Here is an 18,992-nt window from a genome sequence, read left to right on the forward strand (position 1 = left end):
AGCTGCACATTCCTATAAAAATGCTATTTTTATTTTGTCCGCCGCACCCGTCAGATATCAGTCTAATCCTATTGTAGGGGGTCAATCGATAGATCTCAAGGTGTCAAAAACACATGAAGCGATGGTGTTTGAATCTTTGTCGAATTTATTCTCTGTCCAGCAATAAGAATGACTGATTCCTTGTTCAACTGTGACTTACTATGACCTCTCACAACTGAAAAATTCTGTACATAAATTTGTCTTGAATAATAGTTGATTGGTCTGGCAATTTGGGGATTGGAAGATTTTTCTGGCAGTCGAAGGATAAGATAAGAAGATTTTCGTCTGTGTCCTGGAGTTTATTATAGAACGCTTTTGCACGCAATTTATGTACACGTTTCTCAATCAACAAGTTAGACTTTTTACCTGGATCACTTTCAGCTTTGATTTTTTCTTGTAGGCACAAGCACGTAGAACAAACATCAGTTCGAGGAGATCGAAAACCCAAATTATAGTTGGTATTGAAAATGTTACGGAAGTATGATTCCTTGACAGGTACATTTCCATTTTCAGCTGAATACATCATGAACAATTTCTTGATACTCAAATCAGAGGACAAATATTTTCTATTACTCTCTTTTCGACAATAGTGGCTCTCAATGCACTGCAATTTTTCAATAAACTTCATGACATTAATCTTTTTTGGAGCAAATTCTGCTGTCCTCTTAAAACCTCCCCTTTTCTCAGTTATAAAGCCCTGTTCATGGAATGTTTTTGTAATATTATTGACTCTGAATCTGGATATGCCCAGAATACCAATGAATGCATTCAAACAAACAGGCACCCTCTCCTTCTTTTTATTTAATACAAAATAACGTGTACTCCTCATTTGTTTCTTGTACTTGGATACTTCATTTTGATTTTTCCGTTGATTTGGACGCCTTCTCCTCACATTCACAATCTCAACATACTTTAAAACGAAATGATCCTGATATTCTTTTTCTGTCTTTTTATAGAATAAAGAATGAAACTTTTTCAAATCACACATATCAAGCGAACAACATTGAAAGGATTGACTGCTGTGTCCACAAGTTGGTTTGTCCGGCATACTCTTGGGCTTGTACCTAAAACCAAAGAAAGCAACTTTTAGGTTTGCCTAATTTGTTTGCTCTCTTCTGGCTTAGTAAGTTATATTATTTTAGTGGCTTAGTTTAAAAAGTGAAAGCTCCCACAATCATTCCTATTTAGAAATTGTATCATCTGTTATGCAATAATTAGAGAAATTACAAGAATCTAAAACAGAACAAGGCATGAAAGCATGGTTTGTAGTTATACTGAAACTTACCGTTCTGTCTTCAATTTAGCTTTCTTCCACTGCAATGGTGACTTTTTAGGTTTTCTAGCTCTCTCATTACTCTGCACTGGCGTCACTGAGATATCCATTGAACAAAAGATTCTAACACAATAAAATAATTGACTCTAATAAAGATTCTAACCACTCAATACTCGAATATTCTGCAGCTATGGACTGCTTTGCTACAATGATGTTTGACAGGAGTCACATGACCTGAATGCTGCTCTCTCATGGCTACAGCTGCCTAACTGACAAAACTCACATTATCCTACGGATATTGTCAGTTTTGACACTAACCCACAACTTTTGGTTCCATTTTATGTGGGATAATGTGATTTTAGAGAAGAACTATTAGCACCATTGAATTTCTCGCATCTTTTTCTGTAGGAATCCAGTGCTAACTAATTTCGTCAAAAATGGATATGTGAGTTTTGATTCTAGACCCCTCAATTATTATCAGATCAGATATAGGGGGATGACTTGAATTACAGCTATCTACTATAGAAGGCGGTGGTAACTGAGAATTGGCAACGCTGTTGTCCTATCTTTCTCCACTTTCATTATAACTTATTGAATTCTAATATGAATTTCCACAATAGGTGAAAAATGTAGACCTACATAATTTGGTAAAATGAGAGATGAATATTCAGTGTAAAGAAGAAATTGATCGAATTATTTAATAGCCCAAATAATTAGCAAAAACTTCAACTGAAACTGAATTACAGTAGTTTAATTTGAAACAGTTCGTATTGTAACCAAAATATTGACCGATCTTTGTATCAATTTCAACTTATTTTGATACAAATTTCCACTACGTTGCTACAGCGTTTGATACAAATCTTCCTGCGTTGCTTTCAACTGTGATACACATTTCGTCGCGTTGCATTAATCGCGTTGTATCAATTTTATACAAATTTCTTCTGCGTTGCTACAGCTTTTGAAACAAAACTCTCTACGTTGATACAAATCTCCTTGCGTTGCATGAATTTTGCAACGGAACTCCTCGCGTTGCATGCATTTTGCAACATAACTCGTTGCGTTGCATGAATTTTGCAACCGAACTCCTTGCGTTGCATGAATCTTGCAACGAAACTCCTTGCGTTGCATGAATTTTGCAACGGAACTCGTTTCGTTGCATCTAGTATTGTCTATGGTCAACTTGATTTTCACCAGTAGCTCTCAGACCCGATCAACTTGTCTTTAAGTTAGGAGGTGTTTAGCTCCTTAAATTATTTTATACTCTTAAGGACCATCAGAAAAGGACCCGTTTTGTGTCCTTAAGGATCTCCCCCCAAGGACGCAGCCCCGGTCGGGGTTATAAGGTAAAATTTATTGAATTTTTTATGGTAATTTAGGGGAAAATTGAAGTTTTTGTATTTTTCAACCGGCTCTTTTAGGGTTGGTATTCTATGATAGGGTTGTTTTTATTCACCATTCATTCGTTTAGTGAATTTTCATCAATTTTTGAGTAATTTTCAATTATAAATCGCATAAAATGTTTGTCAATTTTTGGACGTATTTTGAAAAATTTTCACGGATTTTTAAAGATGTGGATGACTTTAAAAGGTTGATTCAAATGAAATACTAGGTGATTTTTGTATTTTTTTTCAATCTCCCACTATATAAGTCTTTGAATTTTCATGATTTTTATAGAATTGCCATTCATAATTCTGTTGTTTTTCAATTGCGGTAATGGGAAGTAATTCTCTTCTATAGATTTATATAATGAATCCTTACCTTGTAATCTTTCCAAATAACTTGGAATTTTCCAATAAATTTTGTTCAATATTTGTCACTTTAATTCAATACTTCAATTTTAATCAATCGAAACTTGATAACAGTTTAACGTTGTAACACGATTCAGTAAATTTCAAGGCATTCTGTTGATAAAAAATTGAGAATTTAAAATCACAAGAATCTAAAATTTTATATCAATAATAGTTCTATTGGATTTCGATAACAAATTGAAATCGATAATGTTGATGATGATTATAATAAAGTGAACAATTGCCTTAGTTGTCAGTAAGTATTTTTCCTTAAATAAATTCAATTCAATTGCCCTGATTCAATTTAATCATCGAATACTTTCCAGGTCTGCAGAAAATTCAGATTCAGATTCAGATTCAGATTTATTATTTTATTTATTAATATAATTTTACAAGAAGCACTGAATGGGAGAGAAAAACTAAGGATACTCCTTGTACTATTCCTCTCCCAAATTCAGATAATAATTTGAAAGTCCGAAATGAGGTTATGATTCCACTTTTCTGAAATTTAGTTCTTTTTCACTCAAAAATAACTAAAACTGAGAATTTGAAGGTTGAGAAACTGGATAGGAAACAAAATATTACACCCAAATCACTGATAATTGAAACATTTTCACGTAATTTTACAAAATCTAGAGCCGGAAAAATAGAACTTATTATTCAGCACAGCTGTCGACATCTTACAGTCAAATATCTTTAAAAAATTATAGGTTTGACTAATTATTACAAATAATCATTGAATACTTCCCTAGTCTGGTCTGTGTTGTCTTGTAAAAATACAAATAAATAAATAATTATTCAAATATTATAGATTATTTTCTTCCATGATGAGCTACTTATCATTTGAAAGGGATTGGATGTATTCATTCATCATTCATATTCACCGGTCCCATAACGATATTTGTGTGCTTGACAAACCTAACGGTCTCAACAACCTCCTTGTTCTTTTCTTCCTCCTTCTTCTTCTTCCTTCTTATTCTTCTTTTCTTCTTCTTCTTCTTCTTCTTCTTCTTCTTCTTCTTCTTCTTCTTCTTCTTCTTCTTCTTCTTCTTCTTCTTCTACTTCTTCTTTTCCTCCTTCTACTTCTTCTTCTCCCTTTCTTACTTCTTCTTCTTCTTCTTCTTCTTCTTCTTCTTCTTTTTCTCTTTCTTCTTATTCTTGTCTTGATCTTCTTCTTCTTCTTCTTTTCTTCTCCTTGTTCATGTTTTGTCTTTATTGTCCCTTTGTTATTGTTGTATCAGCCCACTTACTTGTATCATCATCATCATCATCATCATCATCATCATCATCATCCTTCAAAGAATGCGAGCTTCTTGTAGTTTTATTTTCTCCTGTCTGCACCCATATTTTTGTTTTTGTGAGACGATTTCTTTCTGGAGAGTTTGTTGGTAAAATGGTGTAAAAGGGTGGGTGGGGTTCACTTCATTTTTTTATCTTGTAATTTTTTTGTGGAATTTTTTGGTCGTTGGTAGCCGGTAGAAGGTAGGGGAAGATAAGGGACATTCCTTGCTTGCTGATTTGGAAATTGGAGTTTTGTGTTCATCTTCATTTTTTCATCTAAGACGTAAACTTTTGTAATATTTGAAAGTTTACTTCCTACAGGATTAAATCCTAGAAGTGATATCCTTCAGGTTTGAATCATGGTGTAATCTCTCAATTTTAATATTAAATAAGAAGACTAAGAAATTGTCAAAAACCACAGATTTATTGATAGTTGGAAAAACCGATTTCGGTTGTCACACCATTGTCAATCTATATATATATAAAAGCGAAATGGCACTCACTGACTGACTGACTGACTGACTGACTGACTCACTCACTCACTCGCAGAACTAAAAATCTACCGGACCAAAAACGTTCAAATTTGGTTGGTATGTTCAGTTGGCCCTTTAGAGGCGCACTAAGAAATCTTTTGGCAATATTTTAACTCTAAGGGTTGTTTTTAAGGGTTTAAAGTTCGTCTTTTAGCATGTATATTCTTCTTCTCCCATCTCTTAATTATAATTGAAATTTCCATATCATATGTTACTATAGAACTATAATCTAGATAGAGATTTTCTTCTCCCAATCTCTTAATTATAATTGAAATTCCCATATCATATGTTACTATAGAACTATAATCTAGATAGAGTACCTCTTCAAAACAGTTGTTAACTGGCAACTAAATTAATAATTTTGTCAGGTTGGCATTAAGTTAAGTTGACTTTGTTAGGTTGGCACCAAGTTGAAGATTTACGAGTAAATGCATTTATCGTGGAAAAATTGATTGGGCACTGCTACTTCAATCCTGGGAATATTATATTACTAGCCGTCAGGCTCGCTTCGCTCGCCGTATCCGTTTAGCCGGACGTTTAGTCTGGACCCCCGACTGGATTGTTCTAACATATGATAAAAATGCTCAAATGAAAAATGCAGGCGAGCGGAGCGAGCCTGCTGATCTTATTCTTGGACGATCCAGTCGGGGGTCCAGGGGGCGGAGCCCCTCGGCTAGACTGATATGGCAAGCGAAGCGAGCCTGACGGCTAGTATCTTATAAACTCATTCTGTATATCAGAGTTTATCAGAGATTGATAATGGTGTAACAACCGAAACTGGTCTTTCTAATTATCAATAAATCTGTGATTTTTGACAATTTCTTGATGTTTTTATTTAATATGAATAATTACCACAATATCAACTTCTCAACTACACAAAAAAAATAATATTTTTCGGTGATAACCAGAGAAATTCCTTCCTTTCTGTTAAGGAATTGAAGTTTCTTGTTCTTCCTAATTTTCTCTTTCAAATGGCTTAGATTTCTTTGACGTTACCTTTTGTAATCTTTGATAGATTACTTCCTTGCAGGATTATATCCTAGAAATGATATCCTTAAAGTTCGATTCATGGTTCGAATCTGGCATTTTTGTTTTTAGTCTAAAAAGTATGATGTGTTCCAGAAACCTCTGTCTTATTATACTATCCTAGTTTAATTTGATAATAAATTTTTATAATTCGGAACAAATATTTTGATAAATAATTATATGTATACATTGTTGAAAACGATCTAACAGCGTTGCGGAGGTAGAAAATGATAGCTCTATCTGTTTTGTGGAATGATAGACAAGGATAACACCAATGTTAATCAAATACTGCCATTATAACGTGGACCTCACTATAGCAACAAGAACAACCACAATATGATACAGTATGAACACAAAATTATACAGTATCATCTCAACTTGAAACACAACACCATAATTTGATACAAAACAGGATAGAGCTATCTGCTTTGTTGAATGATAGACAAGGATAGCAACACCAACGTTGATCAAATACTGCCATTATTGACTAAGCGAAGTGAGGTCTAAGATTCAAGTCGACGGTTTGGCATTTCTCTTAATGTTTAAATGTTTGAATGTTCAAATGTTTATATGTTGCGCATTTACGGCGAAACGTGGTAATAGATTTTCTTGAAATTTGACAAGTATGTTCCTCTTTAAATTGCGCTTTGAGGTATATACTAGGTTTTTTGAAATTTGCATTCCAAGGATAATATAAAAAGAAAAGGGAGCCTCCTTCATACGCCAATATTAGAGTAAAAATCATACTTTAGAATTATTCATCATAAATCAGCTGTCGAGTGGATTATAAATCGCATGCCATGACGCATGCAATTCAATATCTCAATGTAACTTGGTAAAAAATGAGCAGCTGTGTAGACTATAAATTGCATGCCTCATTGAATGCAATTTTTATGCACTATTAACTAATAATTGCGTGCAATAACGCATGCAATTAATAACTAAAATAACAGAGTATTGTCCCTTGAACTTTCTCTGCTTTGAACTCGGGCTGTCCTGTTGCCAGTATGTCTTGAAGGAGATTAGCTTTTGATGTTAGCATTTTTGATACACCAACCCCAACATCCATTAGCCGTTTTCACACCGATATCTCGCCGACACGACAGATACAGACAGGATTTACTCTGATGGACAGTATAAGAGGAGGCTGCGGTTGATAACTGCGCGAGGTCTACTGTTCACAGAACTACTAGTAACATCGATCTCACTATAGGCCTATTAACGTCATGTAGGAGGCAGCAGAAGTCTAATGCAGAAGAAGATAAGGAAAAATCTGGTGTGGCGCACTCACACAACTTTCCTTGCCGTTATGAAAATTGATCACCTGACGCTAGTGTTCCCGCGCATCTTAAGTCCACTATTCAAAGATTTGAGCCAGCTGGTGACAGGGCAATAACGCTGGAGACACACATGAGGTCTGATATCTATCTCTTCATAGTGAATGATTTAATAGAATCAACAATAATTTGCAATTGAATAATCACATTTTCTCGAATTTAAAGCTTATTTTCAATTTTAGGTGAAAATGTTACTGAACATTAATTGTAGAGATTTTCATGCTCAATCTACTCCACTTGATTTTTTTCGTTTTAATTGTATCTGAAGCCTGATAATTGGGAATCTATCTGCATTGATGGGGCGGAGACTTGTGGCAGTTGATAGAGCTTATCGATGACTATTTTAGGTATGAATTTGATCAAAATCGTTGGAGCCGTTTCCGAGAAAATCACGAAAAACCCTGTTTTTGACAACATTCTCGCCATTTTAGCCGCCATCTTGAATTGCATTTGATCGGAATTGTTCGTGTCGGATCCTTATAGTGAAAGGACCTTAAGTTCCAAATTTCAAGTCATTCCGTTAATTGGGAGATGAGATATCGTGTACACAGACGCACATACACTCATACACACACACACACACACACACACACACACACAACACACACACACACACACACACACACACACCACACACACCACACACACACACACACACACACACACACACAACACACACACACACACACCACACACACACACACAACACACACACACACACACAACACACACACACACAACACACACACACACAACACACACACACACCACACACACACACACACACACCACACACACACACACACACATACAGACCAATACCCAAAAACCAGTTTTTTGGACTCAGGGGACCTTGAAACGTATAGAAATTTAGAAATTGGGGTACCTTAATTTTTTTCGGAAAGCAATACTTTCCTTACCTATGGTAATAGGGCAAGGAAAGTAAAAATGATTGGGAAAGAAGAAATAATGAAAACAATACGACAATAAATTTAGAAGACGATAAAGACAAGAAGAAGAAGAAGAAGACGACGATAACGAAGAAGAAGAAAAGAAGAAGAAGAAAAAGAAGAAGAAGAAGAAGAAGAAGAAGGAGACGACGACGAATATAAGAAAAGAGTTGATGTGTTGAGAAGCCAGGTCAAAGACCTTGAACCTGATATATATATATATTTTATATGTGGAGTGGACAAGACATGTTGTGTTGTCATATTATGGAGAAGCCACTGGTCCAGTATTATATGGCAAGGGTTGATGTCCCCTGCCAAACGAATACCATTAGTCGATTCGCGATAACAGACCAACAAGAAGAAGAAGAAGAAGAAGAAGAAGAAGAAGAAAAAGAAGAAGAAGAAGAAGAAAAGCAGTTATGTCCAGCTGTCTCATTAGATAAAAGTATTTCTATATGTTGTTATTTGAATGGAAAATACATGCCAAATACATTTAATGCAGAGGACAATGACCTTCACAATACTGGCCAGCTTGAGCAGATAGCACACAGGTGGAAATTTACCACACGATATTACTAGTAGTTCTGTGAACAGTAGACCTCACGCAGTATTCTCATCCACAAGTACCTGATTGAAACTATAGACCTTATGGAAATACAGCAATAGACTGGCTTCTCCACACATCTGTGTAATCACTTGTCAGCTGATTTATGATGGATAATAATTCTATAGTCTGATTTTTACTCTAATATTGGCGTATGAAGGAGGCTCCTTTTTCCTTTTATATTATCCTTGAAATGCAAAATTTCCAAAAACCTTGTATATACGTCGACGCGCAATTAAAAAAGGAACATACCTGTCAAATGTCATGAAAATCTATTACCGCGTTTCGCCGTAAATGCGCAACATATAAACAATTAAACATTAAGAAAAATGCCAAACCGTCGACTTGAGTCTTAGACATCACATCGCTCGGTCAATAATGAAACACAAGGCAACGCATTGCACTGTTCACAAACAAGCGAGGTGAAGTATCATTTGTTTAAATGTCTCACAAACTTTGGCTAATTATTAAACAAGAATGAACAGTTTATATTACATCAGATATACCGGTATCAGCTACTCCTCTATAGAAGGCAGTGGCAAGGCGGAGAATCGGCAACGCGGCTCTCCTATCTTTCTCCCCTGCCTTTATAACGTGGACCTCACTTTATTATTATTGGCTCTCGGATATAGCTATGATAAATAATAATTGAATACTGATTAAGTGCCGGTTGCACAAAAGCTGGTTAAATTTTAACCGTGATTAATTCCACGAGATGTCATCTTATCAAGCAAGGCGGAAAATCGGCAACGCTGTTCTCATATCTTTCTCCACTACCATTTTAACGTGGACCTATATGATTATAAGTTCTCGGATATAGCTATAATAAAGTTTAATTATCGTTATTTCTTAGAATGGAATATTGAGTTGGTTGAATGTTAATTATTGTAAGCCTATATTATAATATTTTATGATTATTATATATATTAATATTAATGTACAAGTGAGTAAGATATATTAAGACTCTACGTCGGCGTACAAGTTTTCTTTTGCCGACATGTAGCACAAAGTAGTCAGTTTCCTTTTTGTTGTATTCTGGATATATTTTTTGTGCAATAAACGATTTGATTTGATTTGCCGGTTGCACAAAAGCCGGTTCAATTTTAACCGTGATTAATTCCACGAGAAGCCGTCTTATCAAAAAGGCCTTCTAAGATTGGTTCTCGTGAAATTAATCATGGTTAAAATTTAACCGGCTTTTGTGCAACCGGGCCAAATGGTTTCGGTTTCTAATAAAATAGTGTTTGATGATTGGAGGTTTATTAAAATCTTTTCAAGCCAGCTCTCCCAACTAATTGTATAGTGTTATACAGAGTTATCATAAAAGAATGGTGCGGTTTCGAACATTGTTTAAAGAAAAACCAAATTACTTACAGTTGATGTTGTTTATTCATCTAATTTGTCGTCTCAGGCAGTTTTTTACATAATTGATAAATTTAAATATGTGCGCTCTTTAGTCGTTCGACAAAATAGCCATACGATAATCAATTTCTCTCCAAACATTCGCTAACATTTCATTGGTTATGGTTGTCATTGCTTCATTAATCCTGTTTTTAAGTGGTTCAGGTAGATTTTTTCTTGTAAATTTACATCAAAAACATTTACATTGTTTATTCACAAGAAATCGCGAACTGAACCACTTTAAAACAGGATTACAGAACCAATGACAACCATAATCAAAGAAATGTCAAGATAGAAATTTGTTATCGTTTGGACATTTGTGGAGCGACTAAGGGCGCACTTATTGAAAGTTATTAATCATGTAAAAAAACTGTTTCAGACGACAAATTAGGTGAATAAAAAACATTAACTGTAAGTAATTTGGTTTTTCTTTAAACAATGTTCGAAACCGCACCATTCTTTTATGATAACCCTGTATAATAGATAATATCCCTATCATCTCTTTAATTAAACTGGTAATTTGGAACAGTGGTTTAGTTTTATTTTCTCAATAAGGGCGGAGTTTTGGCAGACTTCTCTCCTTAATAAAGTATTCAACCGATGAGGTCTGGTTTAAAGCTAAACCTGGTTTAAGGCAAACTCGGTTTAGGGCTGGTTGGCGTCCTATGTGGTGGCGCTTTCATTATATTATTGAGACTAAATGCGAAAATTATACAGGCCACACAATCCAGACAGTTTAGTCACCTCTCTCATGTAAGAATCGAATCAGGTTTCCAGCAAAAACAACGAAAAAGAAGAAAACGAATTTGAGAAGAAGAATGGAGGAGAGAAAGATGGTGAGAGGACGAACAAGGAGAGCAAATTGAGAAGAATAAGAAGATGAATGAGAAGAAAAAGTGACACTTGGATGAACTAGTAGAAGGAGGAGAAGCAGACATAGAAGAAGAAGGAGAAGATGATGAAGAAGAAGATGACAAAGTTGAGACTGGAGAAAAGAAGGAATGGGAAAATAATACAGAAAGAGGAGTAGATGGGAAGATTGAAGGAGGAAAGTAGATAAAGAAGGAGAAGACGAGAAAGAAATTAGAAGGTTGAATAAAATCGATGAGCATAAAGAAAAGTAAAAGAAATTTATGAAGTAGAGGAATTATTTTTTATGAATTATTTGATTGATTGATTGATTGAGTACTTTATTTATGTAGATTACAATATATACTGGCTTATACACTTACATACAATAGCTTACAATACAACAGAATTATAGATGAATTTACATAATATAGACTAAGAAAATAATTATTGAACTGCTAAAATAACCTTGAAGTCAGCTGATTCTGATTTGATGTGAACGTGTTTACAAAATGGTTTATGAAACTGAATCAGTTTATGCTTCTAGAATCGAATAAGTATTCTGCAATAAGATACTATCATTTTATTTGGATGAATAAAATACAGATAAGATATATATTAAAAACTATTCAAATTCGATTTTCAGAGTAGGATAGAACTTCTAACCTAAACTTCCGAAGTCAATGACAACAAGCATTGTTGACGTTGACATTCAGATTGGCCAAATTTCAAGTGTGCTAAAACAGCTGATCAAAAAACTTCATCATTTGTGTTTATTATTCAAGAATCAAAACATTTATAATAATATCATCTTATTGTCATTTGGAAGAATAAAAAGTATAAACTCAACCTCTTACATAATTGAACATAATCTTTTAGGTTATTTAGACAAATCAGAATAAAAAATAAAAATACTTGGACAATTTCTTGATATTCAGATTACCTCAGAATTGCTAGAGCTATCACCTTCCTGTTTTGCTTTCGAAAGTGCCTAATAAACAATTATTCTCATATTTATACTGTTTATTTTTCTGTGTGGCGAAAAATAACGTTCTCACCATGGGCAAAAATGTTTTTCCGGCTCTCAATCTTTTCTAGTCCTCGGACTTGAAAACCGATTTCGAGCCGGAAAAGTCTCATTTTCGGCCCTAGGTGCGAAATATACTATTTAACTAGCAGGTAACCCGTGCTCCGCATGGGTCTGATTAAAAAAAACCTTGACAAACTGAAAGATTTACCTACTGGAATCATCTTGAATAGACCTTGAAACCCTGGAAATTTTATCAATTATAATATTGTCAATATTTAACTGTAAAATCACAGTTATTTGTTTGTAAAGTGTAGAAAAATATTAAAATTGACTAGCAGATAACCAGTGCTTCGTAAGAGTCTGATTGAAACCTTGACAAACTGAGAGATTTACCTACTGTAATATTTGAATAGGCCTATAAGCATCCTCGGTGAATTGAGAATCTATATGCAAAATTTGAAGTAAATCAGTTGAGTAGTTGAGACGTGATGATGCGTCATTCGTGAATTTCCTATCCCCTACCTGTATAAGCCAGTTCTTTCCTTTATTATAGTATAGATACAAACCTCTTCTATTCATGAACATTTTCTACAAGAATTCTTACAGTTTCTAGTGTAAAAAATGAATTTATTTACAAACAATGATGAATTTTATTGATATACTAGCTGGCCCGGCGAATTCTTACCGCCAAATAGTTTAATGGATCTCATGACAAACTTTAGCAGGATGCACACCTGGGGAGGCGCGATGCGGCATTTTATTTATATAGATAATTTTCAAACTGCAAAATAAATAATTTACTAAAAATCAATTAATTCTGAGCACCGAAGACAGCACAATTATTCGAAACAAAACAATGTCTCTAGAGCATGTAAGTCTTTAACCTGAGATCGCACTGCTGGATGGTTACATACAGAACAGTCATTTTGTTTTTAGTCGGGGCGTTTAGAATAAAATACATGGGTGGTTATGGAGCAGCACACACTCTTGTCTACTATCTACCACGGTATATAGAAGAAGACGGTAGGTGTCACGCGCATGTTCGTACTGAATTTCCGGTGTCGCTGACGTCATTTTATATCCAATCACCTGTTTTTAACAAAAAAGTTTCGTAAATTGCCAATAGGTGTTGAAAGCCTCGGTTGGTGGCGGTGACGCAATCTAGCTGGCTGGCCACTGCGCACACATTTCATGACCCCTACCGTTTTCATCTAAATACCGTGCTATCTACCGACGGCTGTTGGATGACGCAATGATTATAACAGCTGATTTTTATTTCTGTGTGTGGCCAGCTCACAAATCTTCTCCCATAAAGGTGCGTAGCTGCGTACAAACTTTCGCTCTGCTCCGCAACCGAACGTCACTCCAGCAGAGCGATTGATGATCGACCGGCGAGCAACAGTGGTTCGACCGGGGAACGCGAGAAGATCTAACATCTTCCGTAACGTTCATGATGGGTGCGTGGTCGGAGCGACTGTGGTTCGATGGTGGTACGAGGGCGGTACGAGGGAGGAGCGTGCTCGGTGCGGGTTGGAAGCGCGAATATGTGTACGCAGCTTAAGGATTACATCATGTAAACTTTGAAGGACCGTAGGAAAGAGTCCTTGAGTCGGCTTATAAATTTGATGGGCCATGAACCTGGTCCTGAACATAACGAACACAACTAAAAAAAGTCATAAAATTTGGTGCACACATAAAAAAGTTATTGAACGTCAAAATTTGAGGCTCGATTTTTATTTATATAGATATTATTAATCATGGTAATATTCCTCATCGAAATTCATTGAAGATGTATCATTATATTATCGATTATAGAAGACTAGCCGTCAGGCTCGCTTCGCTCGCCATATCCGTCTAGCAAGGGGGCTCCGCCCCCTGGACCCCCGACTTCGTCCAAGAATGAGATCAGCAGGCTCGCTCCGCTCGCCTGCATTTTTCATTTGAGCATTTTTATTATATGTTAGGACGATCCAGTCGGGGGTCCAGACTAAACGGATATGGTGAGCGAAGCGAGCCTGACGGCTAGTAATATAAAATTCCCAGGATTGAAGTAGCAGTGCCCAATCAATTTTTCCGCGATAAATGCATTTAAATCTTCAACTTGGTGCCAACCTAACAAAGTCAACTCAATGCCAACCTGACAAAATTATTAATTTAGTTGCCAGTTAACAACTGTTTCGAAGAGGTACTCTATCTAGATTATAGTTCTATAGTAACATATGATATGGAAATTTCAATTATAATTAAGATATTGGGAGAAGAAGAATATACATGCTAAAAGACGAACTTTAAACCCTTAAAAACAACCCTTAGAGTTAAAATATTGCCAAAAGATTTCTTAGTGCGCCTCTAAAGGGCCAACTGAACATACCTACCAAATTTGAACGTTTTTGGTCTGGTAGATTTTTAGTTATGCGAGTGAGTGAGTGAGTCAGTCAGTCAGTCAGTGAGTGAGTGAGTGCCATTTCGCTTTTATATATATAGATAGATAGATTATAGATGTACAAATTATATAATCTTGTTTTCTTTTCTTGCAGGTTAAGCAATGTCACATCCTAACCTTCTTCTACTGCTAACTTTAGTTGGCAGTTTACTATCAGTGGTAACAACTTTCCGACGCGATAATGTCGAATACAGGCCACCAGCAGGGTTGCCAACCCACGAACAGCAGATGACAAAAGCGGCGTTGCCAAATCTACACCGTTACTCGATAGCCCAGCGGTTGGGAGCTAGACCGAGATTTGGCAGCACTGCACTGCCCTTGAGACAGGCGGTGGAAAGGGTGCCTTCACCTACTGAGAGGTAATTATGTAATTAAATACTAGTAGTTCTGTGAACAGTAGACCTCACGCAGTATTCTCATCCACAAGTACCTGATTGAAACTATAGACCTTATGGAAATACAGCAATAGACTGGCTTCTCCACACATCTGTGACTTGTCAGCTGATTTATGATGAATAATTCTATAGTCTGATATTGGCGTATGAAGGAGGCTCCTTTTTCCTTTTATATTATCCTTGAAATGCAAAATTTCCAAATTACGTCGACGCGCAATTAAAAAATGAACATACCTGTCAAATTTCATGAAAATCTATTACCGCGTTTCGTCGTAAATGTGCAACATATAAACATTCAAACATTTAAACATTAAGAGAAATGCCAAACCGTCGACTTGAATCTTAGACCTCACTCCACTCGGTCAAATAAATTGAAATAATTTTATTGAAAGTTTATGTATTCTGTGGATTTAATTTAATTTATTTATTTATTTATCACATTGTGTACAAATACTTAAGATGAGGAAAGGCGGCACAACAGGCTCATGCCCAAAACTGTCCCATTTCCAATTTATTCTATACTGTCCAAATCAAAGTGTTGGTTATGTGTCACTTTCACTTTTCAAAATACAATTTACGCTCTTCAATACTCAGATAAACGAGCAAATTTTGAATCAAATAGGTACTATTAGAGTCTGAAATCAAAAAATCTAGAACAGAAAGTTAGTAATTATTCATAAAGTTTAAATTTTGAATGAATCTAGAAATTTTGAGCTAAAAGCTTCACTCATTACAGAAAACTACAGCTGCTTTTAGATGTTAGATTTGTTGATGAGGCTGATTTATAAATCTCCATTCAATTACAGATACTTCTTTTGTATATTATAATATTATTTATAATAATATTATAAATATAATATTATTATTTATAATAATAAATGTGGAACGCTGACCGAGCTTCGCTCTGGAGTACAAAAGCATAAAACGAAAGAAGAAATTATAATAACATTCATACAGAATTGTTTCATCCAATAACACAGTGAATTGAGATTAATTCCCAGAGGAATGCAAAAATTTCCCTCACAAAGGCCCAGTTGCACAAAAGCCGGTTAAATTTTAATCCTGATTAACTTCTCGTGAACTAAATCAGAGAAGACGATTTCAAAAAGATGGATCCTCTATTCCAATTTCTTTTAAAAATAATAGAAAATAGAAATCCTATTGAAAATAAGTATAAGTAATTTCAATGGAAATAATTCTGAAATATCCTTTCAATATTATTTATACCAGTACGAGTAGGTCTAACCTATACGTGTAGGCTAACTGAAGCATGGATGAAGTCTAGGATGGTTAGTTATCAACTTTTCAAATGTCATTTCAGGTATTTTAATTTGTGTTTCTCATACGGTAATGTCCAAAAATTATTTAATTGTTCCAAAAATACATATTGAATCAATTATACGACTTGTGTACCAAAGTATTTTGATAGAATGAAGAAAAAAAATGGCGGCTGAGAATTTGTTAGTCTACTTTTGTACAGGCACTGTCAAAATTAAAAATAAAATGTTCTGGCAAACTGACAACATTGCAAAGCTAGAGAGAGATAGCGCTATCTGTTTTGTTGTATGATAAAAAAAGGGCAGCAACAGTATTGACAATCCTACACTGCCATTATAACGTGGACCTCACTATAGATAGCTCTCCTTGACTTTGAAACTCCTGAGAGGCCAAAATACATTTGTCAGACTAGTTTTTACAATATTTGAAAAGTAATTTTAATTATTTCTAAGAAATTTTAATTATTTCTAAGAAATTTTAATTATTTCTAAGAAATTTTAATTATTTCTAAGAAATTTTCTCGCTTTACCAACTTCTTATCTTTTGAAACAAAAAATTCCTCTTAGGCTAATCTCACTAAATTTTCATTCGATTATTTAGTTGCCTTTTTAATATTAAACTCTGAAATATTTATAATATTTTGTTGCTATTCACAGGGCTGAAGAACACTTTCCCATAAGAGACGCTGTGGAACAGAGACCAGTTTTGGCTGTTACCCCACTGGGACAATGGTGGAACCATCGTATGGCGCCTCCTCAAACAACAATTCAAGGTATATCCTAAAATCCAACAAACTAGTTGTTCTGTGAACAGTAGACCTCGCGCAGTTATAAACCACAGCCTCCTCTGTCCATACTGTCCATCAGAGTAAATCCTGTCTGTATCTGTCGTGTCGGCGAGATATCGCTGTGAAAACGGCTAATGGCTGTTGGGGTTGGTGTATCAAAAATGCTAATATCAAAAGCTAATCTCCTTCAAGACATACTGGCAACAGGACAGCCCGAGTTGAAAGCAGAGAAAGTTCGAGAGAGAATACTATGTTAACTTACTTTCAGTTAATAGTTGTATGCAATTAATAGTCGACAACAACAGCTGTTTTTTCACTAAGTTACATTGAGATACTAATTGAATGCGTCATTGTATGCAATTAATTATCCACTCAACAGCTGATTTATGATGAAAAATTGTACAGTATGATTTTCACGGTAATATTGACGTTCGAAGGAGACTCCTTTTCCTTTTGTATTATCCTCAAAATGTACAATTTTTAAAACACCTGATATATACGTTGACGCGAAATTCAAAAAGGAGCATACGGTACCTGTCAAATTTCATGAATATGTATTGCCGCGTTTCGCCGTAAATGCGGAACATAAATATAAACATATCAACATAAAGAGAAAAGCAAAACCGTTGACTTGAATCTTAGATCGAGTTGAGAGCAGAGAAAGGTGGAGAGAAAATACTATGTTTATTTTCAGTTATTAATAATTGCATTCTTAAATATGGTGACATGACATGGAATAGGGCGTTGATGTTGCAAATGTGAGTGTTAACTGAAGCCGATAGTCCTAGTAGTTGTTTTTGGTGAAGCTATGTGACGCTGGTAGTCTCTCATACTGTGCCCTTCTTACACTCTTACACTCCCAACAACACACTAATAATAGACAGTGTATAGGGTGTCTATGTTGCAAATGTGAGTGTTAACTGAAGCCGATAGTCCTAGTAGTTGTTTTTGGTGAAGCTATGTGACGCTGGTAGTCTCTCATACTGTGCCCTTCTTACACTCTTACACTCCCAACAACACACTAATAATAGACAGTGTATAGGGTGTCTATGTTGCAAATGTGAGTGTTAACTGAAGCCGATAGTCCTAGTAGTTGTTTTTGGTGAAGCTATGTGACGCTGGTAGTCTCTCATACTGTGCCCTTCTTACACTCTTACACTCCCAACAACACACTAATAATAGACAGTGTATAGGGTGTCTATGTTGCAAATGTGAGTGTTAACTGAAGCCGATAGTCTTAGTAGTTGTTTTTGGTGAAGCTATGTGACGCTGGTAGTCTCTCATACTGTGCCCTTCTTACACTCTTACACTCCCAACAACACACTAATCATAGACAGTAGTCGACAGTAATCGGAGAAGAAATTTGAAAACTGTTAGTCTAACACTGGAAAATCGTTTGTAGACTATAAATAAATATGAAACCAAGTGAAGGTGTGTCTATATCATGCGATCTTTTTATGCTATCTTCTCTGTATGCTATAATCATTTATTTGCAGCATAGTTATTCGGCTAGAAATTTAGAACATAAACGACCTAACTATATTCTTATACTATCTTTTATCTATTCTATATAAATTCATTTGCAGTATAATATTATTTGAGAATCTAATGCTTTTGTTTTTCTTTGCAGCATCTAAACCGTTTTCTGAAGAATACCAGAGAGTTTCGCCGCTAGCTGTGGACAAATCGGTGTACTGTTTCGTGGAGTCGTGGTCGGTGTATAGGAGGGCACCCATGTCCTTCTCGGCCGACCACATCGACCCACACCTGTGCACTCACCTGGTCTATGCCTTCGCCAAGATAGATGCCAACACTCACAAGTTGACACCTGTCGATGAGGAGTATGACATTGTCAAAGGTACTTATCTCAACAATATCTCAACAAATATTAGTTTTAGGGGATTTGAAGCTCCCATCAAGGGAATAAGGTTGAGGTGTATGGCATTGTCAAAGGTGCATATCTCAAAAATTTCACAACT

At 35.4% G+C, this 18,992-nt stretch overlaps 1 protein-coding gene and 1 pseudogene across 2 annotated transcripts in view; one reads left to right on the plus strand and one right to left on the minus strand.

Moving 5' to 3' along the window:
* Positions 1-208: 208 nt before the first annotated feature.
* Positions 209-1,445, minus strand: LOC120354249. The gene is made up of 2 exons (XM_039441123.1): positions 1,325-1,445; positions 209-1,103 (listed from the first exon to the last, which is right to left on the minus strand). The coding sequence occupies exons 1-2, from the start codon at positions 1,420-1,422 to the stop codon at positions 209-211; spliced, it is 993 nt and encodes a 330-aa protein (XP_039297057.1). The 5' UTR covers positions 1,423-1,445.
* A 1,053-nt stretch (positions 1,446-2,498) lies between these two features.
* Positions 2,499-18,992, plus strand: part of LOC111055424 — a 131,598-nt pseudogene continuing 115,104 nt past the window's right edge. The window contains exons 1-4 of the transcript XR_005572930.1: positions 2,499-2,655; positions 14,648-14,912; positions 16,883-16,998; positions 18,644-18,871. The product of XR_005572930.1 is annotated as a probable chitinase 10 (transcript). The remainder of the gene's footprint in view (positions 2,656-14,647; positions 14,913-16,882; positions 16,999-18,643; positions 18,872-18,992) is intronic.

Source organism: Nilaparvata lugens, chromosome 14, assembly GCF_014356525.2.
Source record: "Nilaparvata lugens isolate BPH chromosome 14, ASM1435652v1, whole genome shotgun sequence".
NCBI lineage: Eukaryota > Metazoa > Arthropoda > Insecta > Hemiptera > Delphacidae > Nilaparvata > Nilaparvata lugens.

Coding starts and splice junctions, on each gene's coding strand:
- LOC120354249 (XM_039441123.1), bottom strand. CDS start 1,422: ATGGATATCTCAGTGACGCCAGTGCAGAGTAATGAGAGAGCTAGAAAA. Junction 1,104..1,324: donor GCTAAATTGAAGACAGAACG/GTAAGTTTCAGT, acceptor CTTTGGTTTTAG/GTACAAGCCCAAGAGTATGC.